The sequence below is a fragment of the Hyaena hyaena genome, unplaced genomic scaffold (assembly GCF_003009895.1).
Source record: "Hyaena hyaena isolate Hyena2069 unplaced genomic scaffold, ASM300989v1 scaffold_1254, whole genome shotgun sequence".
Classification (NCBI taxonomy): domain Eukaryota; kingdom Metazoa; phylum Chordata; class Mammalia; order Carnivora; family Hyaenidae; genus Hyaena; species Hyaena hyaena.
Genome location: NW_024081888.1, coordinates 148,454 through 166,079, shown reverse-complemented (window position 1 = coordinate 166,079; position 17,626 = coordinate 148,454). Strand labels below are relative to the sequence as shown.

Sequence of the window (17,626 nt, the reverse complement as noted above, 5' to 3'; positions counted from 1 at the left end):
GAAGAAAAGAAGTTGGAAATATTCATTGAAAAGCTAAGTTTACTTGCTATAATTTTTTCTTTACAAATATCTGTTCAAATTCCAGTTAGTTAACAAACAGTGCAATAGTGGTTTCAGGACTAGAATTCAGTGATTCATCACTTGCATACAACACCCAGTGCTCATCATAACAAATGCCTTCCTAATACCCATCACCCATCTAGTCCATCTCCTGCCCACATATCTCCATCAATCCTCAGCTTATCATAAGTTTTCTATAGTTTTCAGAGTACAATACTGTTACCTCTTTGGTTAGGTTTATTTCTAGGTATCTTATGGTTTTTGTTTCAATTGTAAATGGGATCGATTCCTTGATTTCTCCTTCTGTTGCTTTGTTATTGGTGTATAGAAATGTCAGATTTCTGTATGTTGATTTTATTTTATTTTATTTTATTTTTTTATTTAAAAAAATTTTTTTTTATTTATTTCTAGGAGAGAGAGAGAGACAGCATGAGCAGGGGAGGGTCAGAGAGAGAGGGAGTCACAGACTGAAACAGGCTCCAGGCTCTGAGCTGGCAGTCAGCACAGAGCCCGACGCGGGGCTCGAACCCACAAACCGCGAGATCATGACCTAAGCGAAAGTCGGATGCTTAACCGACTAAGCCACCCAGGCGCCCCTGTATGTTGATTTTAAATCCTATGACTCCACTGAATTCATGCATTAGTTCTAGCAATTTTTTTTTTTTGGTGGAGTCTTTCAGATTTTCTGTATAGAGTGTCATGTCATCTGCAAAAAGTGAAAGTTTGACTTCTTCCTTTCTGATTTGTATGCCTTTTCTTTTTGTTGTCTGATTGCTAAGGCTAAGACTTCCAGTAGTATGTTAAATACTAACAGTGAGAGTGGACATCCTTGTTTTGTTCCTGACTGTAAAGGAAAAGCTCTCCATTCTTCCCCTTTGAGGATGACATTAGCTGTGAGTCTTGCGTATATGGCCTTTATGATATTGACATATATTCCCTCATCTCTGCCTTGTTGAGAGTTTTTATCAACAATGGATACTGTATTTTGTCAAATGCTTCTTCTGCATCTATTGATAGAATCATATGTTATTATCCTTTCTTTTATTAATGTGGTGTACCCCATCAATTGACTCATGAATAACTGAAACACACTTGCAGCCCAGGAATAAGTCCCAGTTGATCATGGTGAAAGATTCTTTCAGTGTACTGTTGGATTCAATTTGCTAGTATCTTGTTAAGAATTTTTGCATCCATGTTCATCAGGGATATTGGTGTGTAGTTCTTTTTAGTGGGGTCTTTGTCTGGTTTTGGAATCAAGGTAATGCTGGTCTCATAGGAGTTTGGGTATTTTCCTAACATTTCTATTTTTTTGGAACAGTTTCATAAGAATAGGTATTGACTCTTCTTTAAATGTCTAGTGGAATTCTGCTGGGAAGCCATCTGGCCCTGGAGTTTTACTTGTTGGGGTATTTTTATTACTCATTCAATTTCTTTGCTGGTTATGATTCTGTTCAAATTTTGTATTTCTTCCTGTTTCAATTCTGCAAGTTTGTTTGTTTCTAGGAATTTGTCCATTTCCTGCAAATTTCCCAGGTTCTTGGCATAAAGTTTTCATAATAATTCTCTCAAAAATCTTTGCATTTGTGTGGTGGTTGTGATCTCTTTCATTCTTGATTTTATTTTGGGGGGTTCTTTCTCTTTTTGATAAGTCTGGCTAGGAGTTTATAAATTTTATTAATTCTCTCAAAGAACCAGCTCTTAGTTTCACTGATTTGCTCTACTATTTTTCTTTGTTTATATACCATTTATTTCTGCTCTAATTTTTATTTCCCTTCTGTTGGCTTTAGGGTTTTTTTGCTATTCCTTTTCTAGTTCCTTTGTGTATAAGGTTAGGTTGTATATCTGAGACTTTTCTTGCTTCTTGAAGTAAGCTTGTATTGTAATATACTTCCCTCTTAGGACTGCCTTTGCTGCATCCCAAAGGTTATGGTTTGTCATGTTTTCAGTTTCATTTGCTTCCATGTACATTTTTAGTTCTTATTTTCTTTCCTGGTCAACCCATTCAATCTTTAGTAAGATGTGCTTTAACCTCCATGTATTTGTGGGTTTCCAATTTTTTTCCTGTGGTTGACTTTAAGTTTTATAGTGCTGTGGTCCGAAAATTTGCATGGGATGATCTTGATCTGAGGGCTGATTTGTGACCCTGTACTTGATCTATTCTGGAGAATGTTCCATGTGCACTGAAGAAGAATGTGTATTGTACTGCTTTGAGATGAAATGTTGTGAAGATATCTGTGAGATCCATCTGATCCAGTATGTCATTCAAAGACACTGTTTCCTTCTTGATTTTTTGCTTAGGTGATTTGTCCACTGCCATAAGTGGGGGTGTTAAATACCCTACTATTATTGTATTATTACCACTGAGTTTCTTTATATTTGATATTAATTGATTTATATATTTATATACTTGGGTTTCCAAGTTGGGAGCATAAATATTTATAATTATTAGATCTTCTTGGTGGGTAGATGCCTTAATTATGATATAATGACCTTCTTTATCTCTTGGTAGAGTCTTTGTTTTAAAGTCTAGTTTGTCTAAGTTTGACTTAGGTTTTTTAAAAATGTCCATTAGCAATGATGCTTCACTTTCAAACTGCAGGTGTCTCTAGGTGTACAATTGGTCTCTTGTAGGTAGCATATAGATGGATCCTGATTTTTTTAATTCATTCTGTACCCTATGTCTTTTAATTGGGGCATTTAGTCCTTTTACATTCATAGTGAGTCAAAAGACTTTGTAACCTAGTGTGCAAAATAGACATGCATATAAGCAGAATATAAGTAAGCCAGCAAGTATAATAAGGTTGATCCAAAAAAAATAAAAGTAAATATATATATGAAAATTAAAAATAAAAGTATTAAAATATTATGAGAATACGGGATAGGGAAATTAATTTTGATTGCCACGATTAAGGAAGACTTTCTGGAGGAGATGGTATAATAAGTGAGCAGCTAATTTTTAACTTAATTTATAAATCTTTCAAAACGAAAATTTCTCCCATTGGGTGAGATTGGAATGGAAGCATTAAATAGTTTCACAGTGAAGAACTATGGAATTTATCTCACATTTATGAAGCTTTCTGATCTCAGGGACTGAACAATATCATGGTAAGAGCACAAGACTTGGAGTCTGAAAGATCAACACTTCAATCCTGGCCCTCATTAACTAGACTTATGTGTGATCTCACACATGTTGTTCAATCTTTGAACTTCTGTAGACTCAATCTTTGCATATCTAAAGTGGTGTTAATATAGTACCTACCTCGTAGGATTGCTTTGGACATTAGTTGGGATTATTTGTGTCTGAGTTGTGTGTGTGTGTGTGTGTATGTGTGTGCCCATGCAAGTGTGTGTATACCTAGTACTATGACTGGCATATGACATTCACTAAACTGCCAGCTACTATTACTATTTTATTATCATTTATATTATTAGTAGTATATATGATTACACTTCCTATTTCAAACAATGAACAAATAATTAAAATAAAAACCACTCAGGTGCCTGGGTGGCTAAGTCGGTTAAGCATCCGACTTCAGCTCATGTCATGATCTCATGGTTTGTGGGTTCAAGCCCCGCATCAGGTTCTCTGCTGTCAGTGCTGAGCCCGCTCCAGATCCTCTGTCCCTCTCTCTCTCTGCCCATCCCCTGCTTGCACTCTCTCTCTCAAAATAAACATTAAAAAAACACTCAGTAACATTATGAAGTGTGTATTTCAAAAAATGATAACAATTTCCCTTTTTAGAAAAGCAGTATTTTCCTATGTGGTTTTCTAAAATAATTTGCTTTTCAATATATATGCATTATCTCCATTAATTCCCATGTTATTTTATTAATTAATTAATTATATCCTGAACCCTCTCTCCCTGAGCTTTTTCATTAAAAAGTTTTGTTTTGAACTTCCTAATTTTCTGAGTTTGAGACCAACAGGCAATTAAAGGTAAGGAGAGACAGTCAGATCCAGTGAAATTCTCTCCAGTCTAATCTAAAGTTTTTTATTTTTCTTTAGGAGTTAGAAAATAGCTTAGATTGCTATATTCATACAGAACAATGGGGGAGGACTTGGCTTTTGATGTTTCTTTTTGTTTTTGTTATGTCGATTACATGCCATTAATTTAAAGTGTGTGGATCATCATCACTAAAACCTGTTACTGGCATGGTGTCAAATGTGATTAATGTTACTGTGGTTGAATAATAACTGTGGGTTTTCTCATCTTTCAAAAAACATCTCTTACTAAAGAAAGTGGATAAAATTAACATAATTGCAATGAAGTGGAGACCTCAAATCTGTTTTGAATTGTCTGGTACTTCCAGACAGAGGAAGAACAGTGGTGCTTCCTCAGTAACTTGATTTTTAACCACTTTAAATGACTTCCCCTTCTGTGAGGAAATCGCAGTAGTAGACAGTTAGTTGACAGGTGTTAAAGCCATTAACATTCTGTTAGCTCTTGTCAGTGTGTTAAAGGTGCCCCTCCTGTTCAGTCACTCCCTGTCCTCCAGTTGGTGAAATGATGTAGCCACCAATCAATCAAAAAAGTTAGCTGATGTTGGGCAGCAGTCTGTCCTGCTACTGACAAAATCTATGTGAGTAAGAAATTTGTCAACAGGATATAAGCAGTAAGGTCAACATTGTGGTTAATGTGCTGTTTAGACAGTTTAAGATGTTAAGAATAAATCACAACACATATCTAAAAGTCTAAGAGGCCCCCTTTTAAGAATGGTCTCCTTTCCTATCAGAAAAAGCAAGGAACAGTAAGCAAAAGTGATCCTTTGATTTAAAAGCAAGAAAGAAGAAATTTTGCACTGTCAAACTACTGGTCAAGTAGAAAAAAAATGCAAAAATTGGAATCCACATATAGTGCCCACTTAAAGGATATCCAGGTCTAAGGATTGGCTAGCAGTCTATTCTCAGTGCTCCCTTGCACCTGTCTTTAATATGGGCTATTTTTCAGAACTTTGAAAATGTGATTGATTTGAGGTGTGATTCTGAATCTCACTCACCTCACCGTTATTTCCAATAGGAGCTGAACACAGACACAGACTACATAATTCCTAGAAATCTTAAAAGAGAAAAAGAGATGAACTCTAGAAATTAGCGGATTAAAAACAATAGGGCTATGACAAATAATGTCATGAGCTGTTGAAGTTATCTAAGGTAGCCTGAGGTGCACCTGGGTGGCTCAGTCCGTTAAACGTCTGACTCTTGGTTTCAGCTTAGGTCATGATCTCACGGTTTGTACGTTCAAGCCCTGCATCAGGCTTTGTGCTGATGGTATGGAACCAGCTTGGGATTCTGTCTCCCTCTTTCTCTACCCCTCCACTGCTCGCTCTCTCTCTCTCTCTCTCACTCTCACTCTTTCTGTCAAAAAAATTAACATAAAATTTAAAAAAAGGCAGCTCGAGCTTACTACAATGAAACAGGCATAATGGTGGTCAATTTTAGTATCAGATATAGAAAATTCTCCTCATTTAATAAACAAGAATGCCTTTTAAAAGTTCAAGTGTGTAAAATTAAGTAATGTCTAATACATAGCAAACATTCAAAAATTAAAGTGAATATTACCATTTTTAAACTTACTAAAAAAAGAATATAGATTCTATTTCAATTCACTGAACAAATGGACTAAAACTTCCAATACTATTATGAGCAAATTCATGTGAAGAATGCTAAGAACTCTGCTTTTATAAAAATTAGCATAGTAGCAGTACCTTCCTCACATGGTTAGATTTTTGAACAATATGCATTTCTATATATTTAATGCTATTATATTCATTATAGATGATCCCCTTTAATCCTAGAACCTCCATACTATGATCTATAAGAGACTTATCCCCATTTCTCCCTGTTTTGTAGTCTCATAAGATTAGTTTTACATATTTTACTCTTTCCACCTATTTTTTCTGAGTCAGGACAAGCAACCCATTTTGGATAGAGAAAGGGAGACAGAAGTGATAAGGTTCCCTATAAAGCCACTGACTATTCTTCAGGGTGCAGGAAATAGCTTGAGCTAATCCATTCATAGGAGGGCTTTTATTTTTTTTTTAAACCTCCCTGGTCATAGTTTTTTTTTTTTTTTTTTTTTTTACATTTTCTTTAAAAAGGTGTGTATTATCCTTTCTCAAGCTGATTACACATTATAGAGTATTACAGAGTATTATAGAGTATACACAATATAGAGTATTACACATACATACTCTAAATAGATGATTCAATGTTATTTAAGTTCCTGAGAAGGTTTATAATATGTGACTCAATATGTACCTAATGAGTTCCCATGAGCTACTACATGCTATACATGGTTATGAGCATATAAAAATTAGCACACTGGACATGACCACGGAGACAGCAATACAGAGAAGTGTGTTGATGACAGGCTGTCAGTAGCCTGAGGTCAAGGTTTCAATCTTGTGCACTATTATATTTTCATGGCCACAATCTTGTGCACTATTATATTTTCATGGCCATGGAATGCTTAGCACATTTTAAGTGTTCAATTAATATTATGAAAGATTAAGGGTGTTGATGAATACAGTTGCAAAAATCCACAACAAGATACTTGCAAATCAAATCCAACAGCAGAGAAAAAGAATTATCCACCATGATCAAGTGGGATTCATGCAAGGGTTATAGGGCTGGTTCAATATTCACAAACCAATGTCACATTAACAAAAGAAAAGATAAAAACCATACGATCCTGTCGATAGATGCAGAAAAAGCATTTGACAAAATAAAGCATCCCTTCTTAACAAAGACCCTCGAGAAAGCTGGGATAGAAGGAACTTACTTAAACATCATAAAAGCCATCTATGGGAAGCCCTCAGCTAACATCTTCCTCAACAGAGAAAAATTGAGAAATTTCCCCCTGAGATCAGGAACACGACAGGGATGTCACTCTCACCACTGTTGGTTAACATAGTGCTAGAAGTCCTAGCATCAAAATCAGACAACAAAAGGAAACAAAAGACATCAGAATTGGTAAAGAAGAAGTCAAACTTTCACTTTTCACAGATGACAGGATACTCTACATAGAAAACCCAACAGACTCCACCAGAAGCCTACTAGAACTGATCCAAGAATTCAGTTGCAGGGTACAAAATCAACGTACAGAAATTGGCTGCATTTGTATCCACCAAAAATGAAGCAACAGAAAGAGAAATCAAGAAACTGATCCCATTCACAATTGCATAAAAAACCATAGAATACCTAATACACTTAACGAAAGATATAAGATATCTGTATGGTGAAAACTGTAGAAAACTAATGAAGGAACTTGAAGAAGACACAAAGAAATGGAAAAGCATTCCATGCTTCTAGGTCAGAAGAATAAATATTGTTAAAATGTCATTACTACCCAAAGCAATCTACACATTCAGTGCAACCCTAATCAAAATTACACCAGCATTCTTCTCAAAACGAGAACAAACAATCCTAAAATTTGTATGGAACCACAAAAGATCTCGAATAGCCAAAGTAATATTGAAGAAGAAAACCAAAATGGGAGGCATCACCATCCCAGACTTTAGCCTCTACTACAAAGCTGTAATCATCAAGACAGTATGTTATTGGCCCAAAAACAGACACATAGACCAATGGAATGGAATAGGGAATCAGAATTGGACCCACAAATGTATGGCCAACTAATCTTTGACAAAGCAGGAAAGAGTATCCAATGGAAAACGACAGCCTCTTTTAACAGATGGTGCTGGGAGAACTGGACAAAAACATGCAGAAGAATTAAACTAGATCATTTTCTCACAGCATACATAAAAATAAACTCAAAATGGATAAAGGACCTGAATGTGAGACACGAAACCATCAAAACCTTAGAAGAGAAAGATGGAAGAAACCTCCTTGACCTCAACTGCAACAATTTCTTACTTGACACATCCCCAAAGGCAAGGGAATCAAGAGCAAAAATGAACTCTTAGGACCTCATCAAGATAAAAATCTTCTGCAAGGCAAAGGAAACAATCCATAAAATAATAGGCAACTGATGGAATGGGAAAAGATAGTTGCAAATGACATATCAGATAAAGGGCTAGTATTCAAAATCGATAAAGAACTCCCCAAACTCCACTCTCTAAAAGCAAATAATCTAGTGAAGAAATGGGGAGAAGACATGAACAGACACTTCTCCAAAGAGGACATCCAGATGTCCAACAGACACTTGAAACGATGCTCAGCATCCCTCCTCATCAGGGAAATACAAATCAAAACCACACTGAGATACCACCTCACGCCAGTCAGAGTGGCTAAAATGAGCAAATCAGAGAACCTTAGATGCTGGTGAGGATGTGGAGAAATGGGCACTCTCCTACAATGCTGGTAGGAGTGTAAACTGGTACAACCCCTCTGGAAAATAGTATGGAGGTTCCTTCAAAAAATTAACACTAGAGGGGCGCCTGGGTGGCTTAGTCGGTTAAGCGTCCGACTTTCGCTTAGGTCATGATCTCGCGGTTCGTGGGTTCGAGCCCCGCATCGGGCTCTGTGCTGACTGCCAGCTAAGAGCCTGGAGCCTGTTTCAGTCTGTGACTCCCTCTCTCTCTGACCCTCCCCTGCTCACGCTGTCTCTCTCTCTCTCCTAGAAATAAATAAAACATTTAAAAAAAAAATTAACACTAGAACTCCCCTATGACCCATCAGTAGCACTGCTAGGAATTTACCCAAGGGATACAGGCGTGCTGACGCATAGTGGGACATGTACCCCAATGTTCATAGCAGCACTCTCCACAATAGCTAAAACATGGAAAGAGCCTAAGTGTCCATCAACTAATGAATGGGTCAAGAAGATGTGGTATATCTATACAATGGAATACTACATGGCAATGAAAAAGAATGAAATCTGCCCATGTGTAGCAACATGGTTGGAACTAGAGGGTGTTACGCTGAGCAAAATAAGTCAGGCAGAGAAGGACAGATACCATATGTTTGCACATATAGGTAGACTAGGAGGAAGCTAACGGAGCACCATGAGGGTGAAGAAGGGGAAAAATAGTTGGGGAGAGGGAGGGAGGCAAACCATGAGAGACTCCTGAATGCTGAGAACAAACTGAGGGCTGATGGGGGGGGTGGGGGAGGGAGGTGATGGGCATGGAGGAAGGCACTTGTGGCGATGAGCAATGAGTGTTATATGGAAACCAACTTGACACTAAACTATTAAAAAAAAAAAGATTAAGGGTGAACATAAGGTGCTGTGAGATTTAGCTCAACCTGGAGATTTGGTGAAGATTCAATCTGCATACTTATTTGCTCTCTGGCCATCATGCCATTGTTGTTAACTATAGCAATGATGCTATTCTGAAAGCAGCGAGGCATGTCAGTATTATTCAGTTTTTGAACTCAGAGTCCTTATAAGAAAGATTATTCTTAAGTAGGTGATGTTACCAAGGGAAACTATTCCCATACTTGTGCCTGTAGTTATTCAATTTAAAATTCAGTGACCTAAAGCAAAACGAATTATTGGCAGGGGACAGAAACATCAAAAAGATCATCTAGTACAAAGAATCTTATACTAATAATAGAATTGTGGTTCTAATTTTAAAACATAATCAAATATCCTGGGACACCTGGGTAGTTCAGTTGGTTGAGTGGCCCACTTGATTTCAGCTGAGGTCATGATCTTGCAGTTCATGAGATTGAGCCCCCTATCAGGCTCTGTACTGACAGCACAGAACCTTCTTGGGATTCTCTCCCTCTCTCTGCCCATCCCCTGCTCTTGCATGCTTGCACTTGCTTTCTCAAAATAAATAAATAAACTTAAAAAAATAATGAAGTATCCCACTTTAAAATATCTTTCCCTTTTGTTAGTGCCAGAAGAGTAGACAAGTATTGGCACAAGAATTTGTATCACATATATACATATGAAGATCATGAGTTTTGTTTGTAATTTCCTAGAAGATTGAAACTTTCAATTAGTGCCTTCCAAAGCAAAGGAGTCTTCCAAAGCAAGAGTACTTGAGCAGCAGTTCTATCACTGTCATTCATTAACTTCGAGTTTTTAACCAACTCAATATTTTAAACTTTTTACCTAAAATAAATTGCTGTATATTTTATTTTGTTTTTCAAAAAATATGATATGCAAAGTAACAGCCCCATACATTTTAATATAGTTTGCAATCTCCTTGTGAACAAATAGTTACACTTTACTGCCACTTAAATGAAGAATAACCATTCATCTGTAACATACAGATACAGAAGGCTTTGGATTTTCATTTTAAAGTGCTTAATTATCTGCATAAAGAGAGAAATAAAATAGTCTTGGCCAAGTTCATGAGGGTTTGAAATTACTTTTCTTTTTATAAATGAGCAACAAAGACTCCTCAATGTTGCAAGCCGTTGTGTGGCCATAAGCCAACCATAGAAGAAAATGTTAAAAAGAACAAGGGGATCAGGAATTAAATTTAAATACATGAGGCAAGAACTAAACTCAGAAGTTGAGAGATGTAGGTGGTATTTCCAGACACAGGACAGTCTAAAATATTTGTAAGAAGAGTCTAGTCAGCAATAAAGTTAAATCTTTATGTTAAGTATCCCAATGTGGGAAGTTACATAATACAAGGTTATTTTTGAGGATTTTCTGCTTCCAATCATTCACAAACTTATGTTTCCAATATTCCTATTTATGAAAGTACTCAACATCAGTAAGAGACCACATAAAACAGTATTAATTCATGAACCAAATGCCTTTGAATGAGAAAACATTTTTCATGAAAACCTAATTGTCATTTTCAAGTAATTCCAGTTCAGTACTGTAACTTCCAAGTTTGCTAGGGAAGTAAGTATACCACAGAAGAAAAGGGTAATAGATTTAACCTTGAAACAAGGTGACTGTCATATAGTTGTTGAAGGAATTTACTTATTATCAGATAAAGTATTTATAGTATTTATTCCCTCTAGAGATATAAAATGGTGAATCAATATGCAGTTCAAGATATTTATTTGAAACTAAAGGAGGAAGATATGGCTCTAACTTTTGAAAACCAAAAGAGAAAAAAAATCAGCTCTAATGTAGTTTATCTTTAGATGCCAGATTTAACATTAAACAATTCAAAAGCTAAATGCTATTTCTCAAATTCTTCTTTCATCTATTTTTACACTTTATATGAACTTACTGTATATAAAATAGGGATTTGAAAATATTTATTTAGAAGGAAATGCTTAATGTTATATAGATAGCTACTATTATAATTTATTTAAATACATAATCTACTGATCAATTCATCTATCCATCCATCCAGGCATCCATTTTATCCTTCTCAAACCTTTCAGTCTATTGATATTAGCCATCCTCTGACTGCTCTTGAATACACATGGGTGTCCTCAGCAAATACTTGCACACATGCAAAGAGGAACAAAACAACAACCTCTGACCAAAAAAGCTTATGTTTATCATTTTCTTTAAGCACCTAGTTATATAAGGAGATTCTTTGTTTTGTTCTGGGTCTGCTCAAGTCTCATAAGGCTTACCTTGCATATCCAGTGGGGATTCAAATGAAATTCTTCTTTGAGAAACGGCAGTTTTTTTTTCATATAGTTGTTCCCTTGCCTACTCTACCTGGTTTGAAACATTGTCAACTAAAATTTATGCTGCTAATATAAAAACAGCCTATACAAATTCATCCAGACAGTCTGAATAGAGAGTAAGTTCCAAACTTACTACACAGTAAATGCAGAGAGAGAAAGAGAGAGAGAGAGAGAATGAACGAGAAAGAGAGAGAGAGAAATTATCAAAATGCTTAAAGAAATAAAGGATATTGTCATCTTCTCCACAAACTTATCATGTTGATTTTCTGCTTCGGGGAATTTCTTGATGTCACGTTGCAGATGAACAATGTGTTGTTCCATTGCTGCAAGGTTGCTCTTGAGAATTTGAGCTGAAACTAAAGAACAATATGCAAAGTGTTTAGAATTATTTTACCAAATATTCCATAAAAAAACTAAACGTAAACAATATCAGTTAAAATGTTTTTAATGAGCAGAATAGTTCCATGAAGTTAACTCACATCTTTCAGAATTGCTGCTCATAAAAATTCTACTCTCTATGAAATAAGTGGAAATGTGTAATATAATATACCGAATCATCATGTTTAATATGAGAATGTCACCATTTTATTCAGCCATTAGTTTAGATGAAGCCATTTCTATTTAAATTTATTGATGGAATTCCTAATATTTCATTCTTTAAAACCCAATTTGAAGATTAAAGAGAAACTAAGTTTCAATGAGATCTTGCTATATTGATGCATGTTCTTGGCTATATAAATGATTTAAAGTTAAGTCTTATAAAAGGATCAAATATTTTGTTTTGTTGAGATATCCTGATTTTTATAAACCAACATGTATGGTAAAAGTCCTGTCTTTAGTACTTTTCATACACATAGAGATGTGAAAAATTACTGTTGATACATTCAGAGGATTTAGAGCAAATCCCAGAGAATACATATGCACATACATACCCACAAAGCTTCAGTGTGCCCTCAAACACCATCATTAATTGCTTTAATTACCCCAAACATTATCTGTACTTTTATTTTTCTCTCCTCATTGACAACCAATAGTTTTAAGTATTGTATTCCCACTGCTACTAAATACATACACATTTCCCAGATCTTTTATGATGCTCTCTCTGTGCAGAGTTATTTTTTTAATGGACACTATTTTATAGATACTCTATTACTGCATGACTGCCAATTATATATGGAGACACTTTTATCAATAACAATGGCATTTGACAGCGTTCTAGCTGAAAAGACAAGGTTTAGTATTAGAATTTAATAGGTTATCCTATGACATTGGTTTCCAAATCCTGGCCTCTGAAACACTGTTCTTTTCATAAAAGATTATGAAACAGAAATAGAGTAATATTACAATTCTCTTTTTAAAGGAAATTTTGGTTTCATTCAGAGGTTTATCCAAATTGCACTGAAAAATTCAAGAGACTGACAAAAATCAACCTCTTGGAAAATTCCAGCCAAACTCTTCTGATACAAATTCATCACACTGATACTCACACCTTTATAAGTCAACAAGGAGAAACTTCCTTAAATCTACATGGAAGTTCATGAAACTGAAAATCAAACACCAACACTAAAGACAGTTTTTTTTCCTATTAATCTGTCAGTTCAAATAACTCTTTCCAATTAAGTTCCATTTGTTTAGCTCTGACAAGCTTGGAAATTATTCTTTATCAGAGAGGTCTGAGTTTTGTCTTGCCAAAAATTTGCTAATGTCTTGACAATCATTGTTTGCTTTATTTAAAGGATGAGATTGCCATGGAAAAATTTTTTCTTACTTTAAAACTGAGTTTTTTCACTTGTGTTTTTCCATTAGAGTCTCAATAATTATTCACAAAGTTTTGTTCTTCGCCGTGTGCTTGATTGAAAAAAATGAAGGTATGAAATTCACAAGTTGTTGATGTCTTTTGGTTACATAAAAGAAATAAACTCATAGTAACTTTCTGCAATAAACAAAATGTGCCCAAAGGCCAGATTTAGGTCACAATATTAATCCTCCTACTACAAGCAATAGTAATTCCAGTAGTGAAAATGGGGTGATGATGAGGATTCATCTTTTGATTGTTCAATATAGAAATAGCCTAATCAAATGCTATATACACAAAAGTCTAGGTATCTCAAATAACAAGAGACAGTATTTTAATCAAGTTGAATTCTGAATAAAGTATTATTTGCCAGACATCTGTCCTCTTCAATTTTACATGTCTAATACTAAATTCTCTGAAATCCCTCCAGAGCTCTAGCCCAAATTCTTTACCATTTAGAGGCACTTTGGTTTGTTCAAGTGATTTTCCACATATCATCTTCTACTTTGAGAAGTATGTTTGTGTACATAAGCACATAAGCACAGAGCCTCCATTATAAAACCTCAAGCTACATAATGGTAAGATCTTTATCTAATACTTTGCTTTTCTCTCTGTATTTCTCATATATAATACTAAATAAATGTTGAAATGAATATACATATTTCAAAAAGTTTTGGTTCAGACTTAAATTTATGCCTACTATTTTCTAAACTTTTTAAAAGTTTATTTATTCTGAGAGAGAGACAGAGAGACAGAGACAGAGAGACAGAGAGGGAGAGAGAATCCCAAGCATGCTCCACATGGTCAGCACAGAGCCTGATGTGGGGCTCCAAATCACAAACCATGAGATCATGACATGAGCCAAAATCACGAGTCATATGCTTAACCAACTGAGCCACCCAGGTGCCCCTATTGTTTTTTTAATTTATTTTTTAAAAGTTTTTATTTAAATTCCAATTAGTTAATATACAGTGTAATTTTATTTTCAGGTGTACAATATAGTCATCAACACTTCTATAAAACTTCTTGGTGCTCCTCACAACGAGTCCCTATCCTTATGCTACGTGAAATAAATCAGAGAAAGATAGCATATGATTTCACTCATATGTGGAATTTATGCTCACTTCTGCAAATGAATGTGCATATAGAGGTTAAATACAATCATATCAATTATTATGTGAGTATGGGAAAGAAGCAGGGAGTTTAAGTTTGTCTAACAATAGGTAGAGGTGGCAGGGTTGCAGGAGATGCTTAGATGAATGGGAAAGCAAGGAACTGGGGTAAGGAAGGGAAGGAAGGGACACCTTCATTAGGTTCCCCTAACGGCAATATTATGCCTGAACAGAAGAGAATAAAATACTGGAGGTGTGATAATCCAAGGATTCTACCTCACATGCAATTTCATCTCTGCATTAAATGAACAATACAATTCTTTAAATGCATATCCTTAAACAATGGAATTATGGTATCTTAGGGTTAGAAGTCATATTAAAATGGATTTTGGACCAGCCTCTCAAATTTTAAAAACACGAATTCTGCAATGTCACAGTCTACATTCCTAGAAAACAGAACCAAGACAAAGCCTGCATGTTACATCCTTATTAAGGGGTGAAGGTGGGGTATAACTGGAGGGAAATGGGCATGAAGAAAAAGGGAAGAAAGTGAATACAAGAGAGTAAATTACTGAACTGGCCATAGCTTTACAAAAATTACAGGTGGTTGCTTTGGCTCCATGCTTGGAAGGGCCCTAAACATTGTTTAATGCTTTGTTTTCACTGTTTACAAATTCTTACTTTAAATAGAGCCCTGCATTTTCACTTTTTGCTGGACCCTACTAATCATGTAATCAGTCCTGGTCTTCAGATGTGACAAATGAAAGAACTGTAATTCGGAAGAATTGGTTACAGGGGGTGAGCAATTCACCTATTGATGCCTCCTCATTTTCTATTCTCTCATTGGTAAATTTCCGTTTCAAGGTGTTAACTTCCCATTTTGGCTAGGGAACAAGACAAGTGGCCAGGCTTGGAGGTGGGGAAGTGGTGGTGGCATAGAAAGGGTGCTTAGTGGATCTACAGTGGTGTATAAACCAGACGCAGAACAGATGATTCACTATATCCTAAGTGGCTTATTTCCTTTTTGGCAGTTGATATAATTAGAAAAATTTTTGTTGGGGCACCTGGTGGCTTAGTCGATTAAGCGTCCAACTTCGGCTCCAGTCATGATCTCACAGTTCGTGGGTTCGAGCCCCACATCGGGGTCTGTGCTGACTGCCAGCTCAGAGCCTTGGAGCCTGCTTCAGATTCTGTGTCTCCCTTTCTCTCTGACCCTCCCCTCCCCCCGCTCTCGCTGTCTCTCTCTCTCTCTCTCTCTCTTTCTCTCTCTCAGAAATAAGTAAAAACATTAAATTAAAAAAATTAAAAAAAGAAAAAATTTTGTTAACTTATCATCAAAATCAGCCTACCTGAACTCGTACCAATTTATCAATTTAGTCCTCGTGTTGCTTTACGGCCACACTGATCAAGTCCACTCCCTATTTTACATGAAAGGTGTCACTTGCATCTTCTTAATCTGCCCAGGCTATAAACACTCAGTTCCTACAACTTGTCTTCCTAAGGCATAAGGGTTAGTTATTTCTTGAGTTCTTAAGTAATAACTAACATTTAGTGAGTTCTTCCTATGTGTTAGACATTATTCTAACTAGTTTTATGTATTAACATCTAATCTGTACAAAAACTTTATGATGAATTTACTATGCTCAAGCAGGGCTGTGATATGAGCCAAATGACATCTTTCCAGAAAACTGGAAATGTAAAGCAATGTCTCTAGGACCTAAAAGGCCAGAAAGATGAAATTAAATCTGTGCCCAGTGGCACACAGACACTTATATTAGGAAACTGGCATGGTCTTAGGAGCCATATCCACTGTCATACCAAATACTAGTTGGTTACCTTGAGCCAGTCTCTTACTCTGTGTGGGTCTTCATTTCCTGATTTGCAAAATGAAGATGTTAATACTTCCTTAAAGGGTAGTCATTCAAGTTAAGTGATTTGCTAAATACAAAGTTTCTATCATTATACCTGGTACCTATAGGTAATCTATGAATATTCATTTCATAATCCATTCTTCTTCCCTCTTTTCCTTACATTCCAACAGACAAATTCCTATTATATATGTGCTCCCAATCATTAAACAACAGTTTAGATGTAATCTGAATAACAACAACAACAACAAAAAAGCAGTTATTTCCTAGGTGCTACCCCACTATGGTCGGATTTAAGATAATATTAGTCTCCTTTCCAATCAAAAGAACTAAACGCAGACTGTTCCTGGTTTGTAGGTTTTGCAGAGCACACTGAATTTTGGGTCTGGGAATTAGTGACAATTATACTAATGAACAGCCAATTTGTTGGCGATATTAATAAGAGCCAAATTTGAAGAATACTTCTGGGAATTAGTAGTCTGTATTCCACTGGAGACAATTACAAGTTAGTTATTTCGGCTTTCTAGACCTGTATAAAAGATTAAATAGTTTTTGTTTTTGTTTTTTGTTTCTGTTTTTGTTTTAGTGTTAGAAAGGAATTAACATGTGTTTACCTGCCTGATTATTTGCCTTAAGTACATTTGCTTCAGTCTGAAGAGTTAGGAGGAATCAATGTTGATTATTTAACTATTTAATTACAAGTACCAAAGTAGCCTCCATTACTTCTAATATTTCTTAGAGAGCAAGAGAGTAAGAGAATGTGTGTATGGGGTGGGGGGAAAGGGGGCAAGAGGAAGATTGAAATATTTTTACTGGAGGTGGGGAGAAGATGTAGCGTTCCTAGAGTCCCAAAAACATTAAACAACCAGAGTGGGTTAGAAATGCTCATCCCCTGCATAGTCTCAGCCTCAGGGTATATTTTTGTGCCTGTCATTATTTAGTTCACTAATATAAATTAGGGAGTCTTTAATGACAGTACAAACATTTTCTATCTGAGTAAATTCCCACTATGGGCATTTTCAATGACTGATTAGTCAGTCTGGTGGCACGTTAATTTTTTTCTCTCATTTCATTTTTTACATCTGCTACTGAATTACTGAATCTGAATTATAACACTAAAAATTAAATTATAGCTATCAATTTCTTTACTAAAGCTTTCTTCCTTGTAATCCATAAATAATCTTTTAAGTTCAGTATACTCTCTTGAGTTATATGTAGGGAGAAACTTTCCCCACAAATCTTATTTATCTACTTACTTCAGTTGAAAAAT

The 17,626-nt window shown here is 35.6% G+C and overlaps 1 protein-coding gene across 1 annotated transcript in view; it reads right to left on the bottom strand.

The window, feature by feature from the left end:
- Nucleotides 1-17,626, bottom strand: part of LOC120224809 (protein diaphanous homolog 2-like) — a gene marked incomplete at both ends in the record, with an annotated part of 326,022 nt that overhangs the window by 170,767 nt on the left and 137,629 nt on the right. Inside the window, one exon of the mRNA XM_039223066.1 lies at nucleotides 11,813-11,937. Within this exon, the coding sequence (XP_039078997.1) occupies nucleotides 11,813-11,937 (125 nt within the window). The remainder of the gene's footprint in view (nucleotides 1-11,812; nucleotides 11,938-17,626) is intronic.